At 41.8% G+C, this 12,391-nt stretch overlaps 2 protein-coding genes across 2 annotated transcripts; both read right to left on the bottom strand.

The window, feature by feature from the left end:
- Positions 1–284: 284 nt before the first annotated feature.
- On the bottom strand, positions 285–7,252 carry hmgxb4a (HMG box domain containing 4a). Its single transcript, XM_084926724.1, has 13 exons — positions 7,157–7,252; positions 6,445–6,531; positions 6,130–6,266; positions 5,972–6,047; positions 5,275–5,871; positions 4,899–5,102; positions 2,118–2,293; positions 1,947–2,028; positions 1,778–1,842; positions 1,594–1,690; positions 1,342–1,505; positions 1,097–1,219; positions 285–958 (listed from the first exon to the last, which is right to left on the bottom strand). The coding sequence occupies exons 2-13, from the start codon at positions 6,479–6,481 to the stop codon at positions 914–916; spliced, it is 1,803 nt and encodes a 600-aa protein (XP_084782850.1). The 5' UTR covers positions 6,482–6,531; positions 7,157–7,252; the 3' UTR covers positions 285–913.
- A 119-nt stretch (positions 7,253–7,371) lies between these two features.
- ankrd54 (ankyrin repeat domain 54) lies at positions 7,372–12,335 on the bottom strand. The gene is made up of 8 exons (XM_084926726.1): positions 11,620–12,335; positions 11,072–11,119; positions 10,303–10,401; positions 10,073–10,144; positions 9,917–9,964; positions 8,628–8,752; positions 8,397–8,504; positions 7,372–8,252 (listed from the first exon to the last, which is right to left on the bottom strand). The coding sequence occupies exons 1-8, from the start codon at positions 12,005–12,007 to the stop codon at positions 8,178–8,180; spliced, it is 963 nt and encodes a 320-aa protein (XP_084782852.1). The 5' UTR covers positions 12,008–12,335; the 3' UTR covers positions 7,372–8,177.
- Positions 12,336–12,391: the final 56 nt, after the last annotated feature.

The raw sequence follows: 12,391 nt of genomic DNA, 5'->3' as shown, positions 1-12,391 counted from the left end.
AACTGGATGACTTTATTTATCAAATGACCAGTTGGTTTTTGAACATAGACTTTTTACTCATAAGGTAAGACAGATAAGCCATTTATAACTGCACCAATCCATCTGCTGTTAATGCAAATATCTAACCAGCCAATACTCAGTGCATTTAGAAATGCAGACATGGTCAATATGACCTCCTGAAGTTCAAACTGAGCATCAGAATGGGAGAAGAAAAGTGATTAAAGTGACTTCGAACATGGTCTGGATGTTGGTACTCAGAATTCATTAAAAAAATATTAGCTGAATCTGGGAAGTGATCATTTTAATGTTGCCACATGGTTCAAGTTTAAGCCGGCGGTGAATTGTTGGAACATCTCTTCACGACAACAAAGTCACACCTAAAGGTGTATTCTATCAAGTTTTCACATGTTATATACACAGTAAAATATTACATGTATAAAATGAGTCATTTATACAGAATAAAAGAACAACTAAGCAGATGTGAAATATATTACATTATGTCAGTGATGAGCAGGGAACTTAAAGGTTTCTGTACACTTCTGTAAAAAAGAAAAAAGTTCAATATGTAGACATGTATTGAACTCTCACGCAATTAACGTGCCACTGAAGAGCTAAGCATACACAAACACACACACATCCAGTCCACTACATCCATCCATAAAACAGACAGTTGTACAGTAACAGTAAAACCAAGCCGACGTGCCTTGTAAGATTAACATGTTCAGTAAAATGTTCCATTTAAAAATACAGCAATTAGAAATCTAAGAGAAACAAGTTCTTAAAAAAATACACTTTAAAAACACATCGATGCAAAAAATATCCACATTTTTCAAATGCCAAGCCGAGGCTTAAATTAAAGTCCGAAGGATCTCCCTGGTCAAGTGTTTCCCCCAGATTTCCAGTCATCTTTTCCTCAAAGTCCAGGCATGATGTAGGCGATGTTGTCCAATGTATTTGACTGACAGAAGGAGACAAGAGCTTTGTTAGCAGGCTGCGATAAAAACCACATATTATACAGTGAACGGTTATCAAAAACAAGCAGAAACGTTTGACAGTAGAATCTGTGAAGAATTGAATGAAGCTGATGGTACGATACCAGGACGTTTCGAGGACATCCATTTAACTGTGGTATCTGTGCTGTGAGACAGGTCAGCGGGCCCAGCGCGCACAAGATAGAGTCCAGAAGAACAGACAAACTCCCGGATACAGCCACCATCCCCTAGTGCGAGAAAACATGGCTTACTGGTTTCATTGCACATTAACGAATTCAATTTAAAAATTTGCATTTATGCTTTCATTTTTAGATAAAAGCTTTTATAGGTGTGCGCATTTAAAACTCACCTCTGTTTCCTGGAGCCGATGTCCAATTAGGGACAGAGACTCTCCCAGCAGCTGCAGGTGAGCCGCTGCATCAATGGGATCGACATCTGGGACTCGAGCCGGGGACAGGGACATGGTGCCAGGCGCTCTGGTTGGAGACACCACTCCTGTCGATGTCCCTGCAACTTTACAGAGAAAACGGCACTTACAGACGGCAGCAAAGAGCCAACAGTGAGTGGACTAAAAAACCACCGCGCTCACAGTCAAATATACCTTTGCTTTTGGTCTCGCTGGATGTCTTGTGTTTGACCGTCGTGGCTTCAGCTTTGTTTTGTTTGTGCTGCAAATACTGAGCTTTCTGCCTCCAAACCTACAGAAAAACATACACATGAAGCACACCACCAGCACTTAAAGGCATGTAAGCCACACTGGATTATAGCAAAAGACAAAAACCTACCAGCTTGTCCTTTTCAGGCATCGCCTTCCAAACCTCTGCCAATTTTTTACTCAGTTCGCCAAACACTGCAGATTATATACAAACCCATTCAGTTTATATGTTTTTTTTCTTACCGTTAGATTTAAAGTGTTTCATCACAAATTATATTGTATTTCAAAGTTTTTCTCACCTAGTCCCGGCTGTTCTGCATTTATGTTGACCCTGTACTCCTTACAGAACACCTGATACGCTGTTGTGTTTTTCTTCTTGGGCTTGATGACAGAAAAACAACAACAACAATTGAGCACATCATTAACATTTACTTACAAAGAACGAGAAATGTATCTAAATACTATCTCACCTTATCTTTATCCTTCTCGTGCTTGTCTCGATCTTTGTCCTCCTTCTTCTTCTTCTCTGTCGTACCGTCGCTGCCTTGGTGGTGGTGTGGAGGGATAGGCGTGCCCATGGCATACATAGGGCCCACAGCACTGTGAGTGACCGTGGGATGGGAGTGACTGTGGCTCTTTGATGAGTCTGGTGACAGTCATACAAAGATAAATGGGCAGATGTAGCGTTAACTACACTGGCTTCAGAAAAGAAATGGGCCCTTTTGTGAAACATTATTATGGATGGAGTCAGTATTAATACTCATCAATTCAACTGCCCAATAACTGCATTAATTTGCCTTCTCCTCTAAGGAAACAATGACACAATCCTGTGTTGGTCTCTGATGACGGTTTAGTACCTGAAACAGCCTCAAACAAAGCACAACGCTTTGCAGAATATGCAAGAAAACGGTTCCTGCTAAAAGTGGAAACCACAAACACACGATCAAGTACAACCAGACTATGAAGGAGGAGATACTAGAAGTTGGTGTTGTGCAGTCTAAAAGCAAACAAATTAACTCCATATGACAGGAAGAGGAAATTACTGATTAGGTTAGACGGTGGGAACGCTGGGCTTTAAGCAGCTGGATAAAAAAAAAAAAGTTCAACCCAAGATCCAACATCCCAGGTGGAATTTTTTTTAAATCACTAACAATATTGTGCAGCTGCTGACTGCCACTAATGGCAGCAGCTAACTGGAAAAGGAGGATGGCAAATAACCTTTATTTACTTAAACTTATAAATTCTGCTGAATACAAGTAGCATTTTTCTGTATCATCAGAAATATTGTTATTGAGAATCTGGAGCCTATAGCACCCTCCTCCCAGTGGTTTTTAGCTCACACTTAGTTCAAAGTCCTTCAAAGTGACTAACTCAGAGAGGGCCCTCATGACTAACCCCACCCGTTAAACATGCCTCCAGGCCAGTATCACTACTAGAAAAAGAGGTGGTGGCTGCTGTTTAACCTACATCATTTTAAGCTATAAAGCTTCAGCAGTCACATAAATTCATTTCAGCTTAAGTGTGCTGTAAAATGTAGCAGCAGTGAATAGGAAAAGAATCACTGGCTTTCCCCCTGCCAACGTTACAGCTGTGTTTACAATACAAAGAGCTTTTAAAGACTTCAGCCTCTAAATGCCACCTCCTTCCTTGATATCATTTGCGAAAGCTCTCGGTGAGAACTAAAGGATAATGAAATGCTTCTGCTTCAAACCTAGCTAAATTCCACACTCGACGGTGTCCTCAAAAGCAGAGTTTCCTGGCAGAAACCTTCAAATGCCATTTCCCTTTGTCATCAAAAGCCACTGTGTTGACAGCATTAATCAGAAGACAAATCACATCATGTGACATTCAAACCGGTCAGGTCCCATTCATCAGTCTGCTCAGACTGTTTGTCATAATGTTGTTTGCCAACTTCACACACCAGTTTTTATCTTAATGTACTTGACATGACAACAATATACTCTTACCACAGTTGTTTATTCTTTTTTGTTGATCACATTTTTATGTTTATCTTTATTTTGAACACTATGCACAGTGTAGTTTGTTTTATCTTTATCATTGTTTATTCTATTACAGTTGCATTGTGTGGTTACTGCTGATCCTTGTTTCATGCTGAACTCTGCTTTCATGATTTTTAATGACTTCAGTTGTATTTTTAGTGATTTTGCAATCACTAACCTATGCCTCACTGACTTGAGGTGAACACTGAACCTGAACATAGGAAGCTGATTTTAAAAATGCTTAATGAAAACAGAGGATATCAGACACCTGAAACGTTTAGTTTGCTAGCCCTAGAAATGTGTCTGTCACCCAGAGAGGAACAGCTCAGGCTCCACTTGCCCTCCTCACGCTGTCAAGCACTGAAATACTTTCCAAGTTAACTCATTATCGCCCTGCAGCTGTTTGCTTTTTTTCCTGTCTTTTTATCCAACACAATGACAGTGGATTTGATTTTGACATCTGACAGTATGTTACTAATTTTTTAAACGGAGCATAAACTGAAGCTAACTGTATCTCAAGTAACTACAGACTTATACAGACATACACTGTTACCTTCACTTGAGGTGGAAACACGTTCATATTTAGCCAGTCCTCTTGGCCACTTTGCTTAAGCAAACAGGCTAAACTATTTTTAGAGAATGCTGAGTTTTCTGGAGTTGCCCTGATGTTTAATTTATTTTTAACTTAGTGTATTGCATTTAGCTGCGTTTTCTGAAAGACTGATTGCACCACATTAATACCATGACTCAGGGTAGTTATACCAAAGCACATGACTTTGGTATAACTACCCTGTAAAACACGAATTTAAGTATCACTGTATCAATGTTAGTGCATTTCCTAATGTTCCTAACATTAGAAAAGTGTATTAGTATAGTAAATCAGCACGTGTTATGTTGTTAACAGTTATGGTTACAGTTATGCTGACACTTTTAACAACTAACAAAAACCATGGGGAGAGTTGAAGCTGACTAAAGCTAAATTTTCCAAGTGAAACCGTGATGCAGCAGGTTTCCTCTTGTCAGCCATAAGGAAACCAATTATTAAATGTTGGCATGAAACCACAATAACTGCTGGCAGCTAGACATGAGTCTGGCTAGCTGGCTAACTAGTAAAGACGGTCCCAAAAAGTGTAAACTGTGTTTTTATGATCATGTATAAACAATAGAGACGCCTCTGTTTCCACAGTTTGATTCCAATACCAAAAATGCAGGACAAAGTGTTTCCAAAAAAATGCTTCTGAGTGAACTCACCGCTAAATCCTTTGCTGTGCTTCTTGTCCTTCCCACTTTTCTCCTTGTCTCTGTCTTTTTCTTTGTCCTTTTTCTTTTTGCTTTTCTTGCTCTTCTTCTTCTTTTTTGACAAGTGCGTATATGAATCGTCTATAACCAGTTCACCTGCCTCCAGTTCTGCCCCAGAAGAAGAGCTTTCATCTCCCATGCCACCTCCATAATGTCCTTCATACCAGAGTAGAATAACAAATATTAATTTAAGAAAAAATAAAAACTGAGGAAATGGATAGTGTGCTGTGTATACAGAACTTTGCAAAAGTCTTAAGTCAGACTTTTTTTTGTAAGTGATTAATCCAAATTTGAACATTTTTTGATCGAATGTACAGATTCATCCTACCTTCCACTTCCACCTCTTTCCCCACCACAGGCAGCGGATCTCTATTCTGCTGCAGCTTCTTTTTGGGCGACTTTGAAGGTAGTGCCCCCTCCCGATCCTTCTCTTTCTTCACCCCTCCTTTGGAGGAGTGCGGCGTACATGGGAAGCTCTCTCCCTCCTCTTTCTCTGGCGACATGATGAGCTTCATCTTCAACCCATCCGCTTCACGTAATGTCAAGGGCTCTTCTTTGGGGACGCCGCCGTGGAACAGAGAGGATTTGGAGGAAGAGGAGCTGGAGGAGTGCTTCTTGGAGGAAGATGATGACGAAGAGGTGGGACGGGAGTGAGAGAAAGAAGAATGGCTCCCCGTGCTTCCGCCGCCGCCGCTGCTCTCACGTTTGCGGTCCTTGGAAGAGTGCGAAGAGAAGGACGGGTAGGAGGGCTTCTTATGCAAGTGGGGGCTGGGATCTGAACCTGTGGCCAGGGGAGAGGTGATAGCCTGCAGGAGACCCATCGCCGTATCTGTGGGATGGGATGATGAGGGAGAAGAAAGGGGCGGGGAGCGGTCCGAAGACTTGTGCTTCTTCTTGTGGGGAGGAGGGCCTGAACCATCATGGTCTGTTGAGAGAATAAAAAGGAAGAAAAATACAAGCTCAATTACAAGAACACAACATGACAATATATCTTCCCAGTGTTAAATTAAAACACAACCACTCACCTCTGTAATGGTAGTCATCGCTATGCTTTTTCTTCTTTTTGTGTGATTCTCCTCCCAGCATGAAAAGTTCTGAATCCTGATTTGAAAAATATCAAAACCATAATAAATAGCTTCCATCATGAACACTGACGGTGAGCTACTGATGAGAAATAACTTACCTTTGGCCTTTTCTTGGAAGACTTCCGTACTTCAGCAGCAATCTCCTCCTCTTCCCTCAACAGATCTTTGTATGACCTCCTCTTCTCCCTCTGGCTTCGACCAGCCACGAGCCCCCTGTCTCCCTCCATTCCCACATCTAAAATGCACAAAATCCACGTCATATTTCTGGCTTCCACAAGAAAAAAAAAACCCTAATTATTCTGGTCACATGTGCATCTCATTCAGAAGAGCAGCGATTAGACTAAAATGCAGTTTTGTTACAGTTCGTTTGTGTTTCTGGGGGTACTAAAGGTAAATAAGTCACACTTCATTACCAATGGCTTCTCTACCCTTGATCTCCTCAAAAGCCATGGTCTCCCCTTTGCCAACACTTGATATGAGATGTCAGACAACACACCGACCTGTTAAGTAAAAACACCAAGAGCAAAAATCAAAACACTAGTCCAGACATTAAATAACATATCAACACCAGGGGGAAAGCGAGTCAGAGCAGTTGCAGTAAATGTTACAAGTGAAAATAATAGTCAGGTATAATTTCCTTGCAAACAGATTATGTCTTGCTTTAACTATTCCCGGTTAATCCTACACTCAGCCCTCGAAGCAGCTTGGATGTACCTAAAAGTGCTCAATGAGTAGCAGTTACTACAGGAAAAATGCTATTTGTGTTATACTGCATTTATAATATGGCCCCACTCCTATAAAAAGAGTTACAGAAAATTACAGCTACAAAATTTCCCGCCTACTTTCGTAAAGATACACAAACACACCCCCCTCTCTATCCACTTTCACCCTGTCGCTTCCCAACATTTAAAGGCTCCCAATCAGTCATGCCGAGCGTGCCTTGAGCTAGCCGGCGAACAGCGCTAAGGAAAGCCCGAGGCTTTTCCCACAAGCTAGGCCGCGGTCAGCTCAAGTGGACAAAAGAAACCCGCGGGCATGCGTTTAACTCCGCTCCTGTCTCCATCTCCTATGCAGTGCTAGAATGTGTAGTTTGCAAACACCGGGAGGTGAAGAAAATTTTACTACCTCCAAGAGATCTCCAATTTACGCGGGTCCCGTCGCCATCTTTAGTATCGGCGAGACAATACGCGTCGGTGTGGGGGGAGGGGCTTAGGTAACGTAGCCAATCGGCGTAAAAGTGGCCATATTAGCAAGCCTTTGATTAAATCTCTGTATCCACTGAAACAAATGACAACTACAAAGGCCCTCTCATATAAAGACACAGACAAAAATACTATACATATAGCCAAAGATAACAATTTATTGATTTACATCAGTTTCTAACAACCAAGTCAAGCTTACAGTACAGTTCACACAGACATGCAACACAAGAGGAAAAGGCAACGATACAAAGAGGCTGTCCATAAGAACCAAAAATCACAACAGTGATAAATGTTAAATCATTTTGTCTCAAATAATCTTTACTGGTAACCTGCAAGAAATTAGCATGAGCACACAAACAAAATTGCACGTTGACTCAAATGCTGTCACTCGCGCTGGAACACTTCCACTAGCTTCCTGTTCTCAGTGTGTTTTGTCCTGGTGAGGGGGGTTCTTATATGATTAGCATCTAATCATTTTAGCCAAGATAATAATGTTGTGTAGCACTGTTAGCACCCTGGCACTCTGGACAAACTGCGAAACTCTCACCGTTGTTTAAGTTCAATCACCAAAATGCACAATTTTTGGCATTCATTAATTTAAAAATAAAAAACGTCAGCATAACATCAAAACAACACTCATTTAAACACACACACACACACACACACACACACACACACACACATATGAAGCCACATGCAGTGGCTTTGTACCCCACCAGTGAGGTGCAGCCTACAGTTTGAGAACAACCAAATAATTATCAAAACAAACATATATAACAAAAAGTACAACTGTTCCAAAGGGCAATTTATCTTAACGCTCAGTTTAAGAGATGCCCACAGCGTGGTGGTTCAGCTCGTGCTGGCCAGGTCGAAGCTAGTAAAGCAGAAGCTTGTGCCCCCCCCAAAAAAAGGCGCTGAGTTTCACTTCTTCAGTGTTTTATCTTCTACCTGTCGCCCAAATTCTGTTTCTGTAGACTGAGTGATGTAAAACTGGCCAATAAGTCAGTCACTTCATCCACCTGTAAGAAAACCACAGAACTGTGTAAGAGCTGGTGAGAAAAAAAAACACAAATCTGAAATACATATTAAAGTTTTGTTGCATTGTCCAAATATTATGTGTCCATCTGAATAGGAGAATTGAAGACTGAGTGATGAGGTCTCACCTGCTCTTTGGTGCGCGTGTGCTCCAACTGTGTCGAAATGTGCTCCAGCCTCTCTTTAGCTTCACTCTGGCCCATTAAATTCAGGTATTCTCTCAGCATCTGAATAATCTGACAGGCAGATAAAAAAAACATAAAAATTCTCCATCAATGGGGAAGAGCGGCAGAGTCAGACTGCGTGTTTCCAAACTCAGTTTGCATCTACTATTCTAAGAAAGTAAAGCCTTTTTCTACCTGTGTGACTTCCCCTCTCAGTGTTTCTAAGCTGCGTGAATCTCCCTCCTGCAAAATGTTCAGCTTTGAGCGTGCTAGATGCAGTGGGGTCCTGCCAGCTCGATCAAGGGCATCCACGCGGGCTCCTTAAGAAAAACAATAACAAACAAACCTCTCAATTACCCATTACCTTCAATTGCCTTTAAATTCTAATTAAGTTATCATCACATTTCCTCATTTATTAACTCAGATTAAAGATGGCAGCCATGAAGAAATCAATTATCAAGCTAACGAGTTTCCTGTCCAACATATGAGCTACATGGTTTGTTTTTTTCTAGTGAGGCCCTTCTGGGAATATGGCACAATTTGGGGAAAAACAACAGACATCCACAGGGCATTTGAGTCAAGAGCCTCATTTGGTGTTGTAGATCAAAACCAGAGACTGTATATAAAAGATGGACAAAGTCACTGTGACATCACCAACTGTTTAGCGAAACCCTGTTACGAAGGTTTCTTGCAGTTCTGAAACCAGAACTGAAGAGTGAGGGGCAGTAAGGCCAAGAAACAAGAATACTGCAAGCTTAGAGGCTGATGGAGGCTCAGTCACACAATAAAGTGAGTGTACTGATCAAGGGAGGTGGGAGTATTATTTGATAGATTTCTATAAAACCAGATGTGTCGCCTCCTTGTGGCCTCCATTAAAATGAGTCAGAGGTTCTGGGCACTTCCATATTTGCATAGTTTTTCAGATCTGGATGCTGATCTGGATGCTATGTCCATCTTTTACATACTCAGTCCATGCTCAAAACCTGCCTCAAGCTGTCTTTTTTCAGGCTAATATTAGCTTGTGTACTTTATTAATTTATTAGCTAACACCATAAATTAGCCACCGCCAGAGTCAAGTATCATGTCTAATTTAAAGCTAGCTGGCTAACTACAACCCTACTAACACCACATTGTACTGCATGTTGTCTGGTGTATTACCATATCAGGACACTTTGTGGTGAATTATTAGCAACTGGTAGACAAATCTGTGATCGGCTGATGCATATGCACTTGCACTGGATTTTAATTATCTCCTGGACTTGAGCGTTAAGTTTTTGGACAAACTACACTGGTAAAAAACAAATGTCATTGTAACTGGAGTACTCCACCCCCATTTCCACTGTTCCAAGTGCTTAAAAAGAAACATGCATGAATTCTTACACATTTCCTTAGGGCGATACGCCTCCTTATAATATCTAAAGCAATATAGTTCTGGTAATTGTTTCACAAAGATGGAGAATTTAGCCGCTGTACAAAAGTCTTACCTCCCCTTAGCAGTGTGGTGATTACAGGCACATGGTTGGTACAGGCCGCTGTAGGAACATGGGGTGAAAAAAGTGAATTGTAAAAGAAATACATGATCCAATGCAGAAATCTGACTTCAGTTTTAGTTTAGAGTTTTCTGGGTCATGGTCTCTTACCCAGATGGAGGGGGGTATTCCCCAGACTGTCTCGCTGGTTGGGGTCAGCACCGTGGCTCAGCAGCAACTGCACTATAAACATAAAACAGACATTGGGAAAGAACAATGATCAACTGCTATTAAATTCAGATAAAGGTAAGGACATTTATGAGCATCAGTCAGAGTTATATGAAGCGCAGTAAACAAAATCTTCCACTGACAGCCAGAAACAAAAAAATCCTCCAACCTACCAATGCTCTCATTGCCATTGCAGGAAGAGAAATGAAGAGCTGTCCTTCCTTTGTCATCTGCTGCACAGGGGTCTATATCATCTTGCAGGAGCTTTCGGACTGAGGAAGAAAATGTGAATTTCAAAAAAAGGAAATAGGAAAACACAACTTGAAGTCATCTCTCCCAGACAGTGCTCGCAAGGTGTTTTACTGTATTCATCCATGCTTTTCTTTTGTTTAAGCAAGACCCCATGCAATTCTCTCCTTCTGGGTATAAATGAAAAGTCACTCACTCACCTCTAACTACTTAAAAATGCAGCAGCTAGGCTTTCTGATGTTTTAGCAAATGTCATCACATCACCTCAATCCTGACATTTCTCATTGTAGAGTTGATCTTTAGGCCTGATTTTAACTTGTGGGGTGAAACTTTGTGAAGGCTATGATGTAACCTACACTGAAGTGGTCAATGTCGCTGGTGGCATTTGTGCTGGTGCATTATCTGTTAATTACAATGTGGTCACGTCTCAGTGTTTTACTGGCTATTCCAAGAGTAAAAATTACTTTTAAAAGCCCAAGGCTCACAAAAAGCACATTTTTGTTAGTATTACTAATTATGTTGACAATTTGTCTTTCATGTATGTCTATGCCGTGTTTTCCATGTAATCTCTAATGTAACCCTGTTCTGTTTTTGGCTTTAATGTCAGCCTTTCTTTTTAAATTTAATATTCTGGCTTTTGCCTGTCTGTCAACCCTGTTTTAATCTGCTACATAAAAAAAACATTATTCATACCTGTGTCAATATCATTGCTGTTTGCTGCTTCCCTCAGTCTTTTGGCAGCTGTTAAAAGAAAACATTCAATGACAGGGACGTTAGTATTTCTTCCGGATTTCAAGGAAAGAAGCAAACTGCACTGCATTAGATGTGAGACCTTATACAGAGGAGCATTTTATCAATTAACAACACAGGAATAAGAACTTCAACACTGAGAATTCTGTTCTTATTCACTGTGACACATCTTCTCAGCATGCATTACTTACTGACATGCATTTTCACAGACACCATATCAGCCCTCAGTTTATGTGACATTAGCAGTATGAGTTAGTGCTGGTTAGTTAGTTCCAAAAGAATTTGCAAATTGATGATGATTCGTCTCATGACATAACCTTTATAGGTTAAAAGCATCGGTATCGGCAACACTCGACCTGTTATTCACTTGGTATCGGATCGATACCAACATTTGTAGTCTTGCACAGCACTACTTAGTTTGTGCAGCGACATTTTCAAACACATAACTACAACTCCGCACACACTATTTCTTTTACCATACCGTTGCTTACCATAAACATCTTTACCGATGGGACCCAGGTTCCGCACGGCTCTGTGGTGCCGCCTGGCCCTGCTCCCCGTTATCTTCCCCAGCTTGCTCGCCACATCACCCGCACCGAACTCTCCTCGCCCCGGCTCCCACAGCAAGTGCAGGTACCTCAGTTCGTTGTCGTCTCTCTGTCCGAGTCGACCCAGCACGACTTTGCCCTCCCCTGTCCCACTCATCCCAAACCCGACAGCACCGTTGCCCATGTCGTCCATCCCGTCCACGTTACCCCGCTGCTGCTGCTGCTGCTCCCTGTCCGCCGCTTCCTCTTCGGGTCCCTGCTCCACCATGTACTCCCCCTCCGAGCTGGACGGGTCGATATCCGAGGCAGGGATAGCGCTCCACCCGTCCATACTTTATCTTGGCATAGAGAAGCTATTTTTGCGCTGCACTCGTTGCATAAGGTACCTTACAACTCCTGCTGAAGCTAAAGGGAAATAAAGCCGCGAGTAGCATCGGGAGTCCGCCTCGTCTGAAGCATGTTTATCTTGCACCGACGCTTCGGGCCGTTACACAGCGTCAGAAAACACAGTTACTCTCCCGGTGGCGTCACTGCATCCTGGAAAAATGTAAAGTGTTTAAACTGCGGACGCCTTTTTCCTTCACACACCAAAATGTCCCCTATTGCACATTTTCCACTTCATCGGGTAAAAGCCACGCCCATCATACAGCCAACAACCTCGAAGTATGAATCACCAATCAGATTAAGAGATACTCACTCACTTCCGTCCAATGGC

Source organism: Perissodus microlepis, chromosome 4 (assembly GCF_051167445.1).
Source record: "Perissodus microlepis isolate ML-2025 ecotype Zambia chromosome 4, ASM5116744v1, whole genome shotgun sequence".
Lineage (NCBI taxonomy): Eukaryota > Metazoa > Chordata > Actinopteri > Cichliformes > Cichlidae > Perissodus > Perissodus microlepis.
Note: the sequence above shows the minus strand (reverse complement) of the source record. Positions and strands in the feature narration are given on the sequence as shown.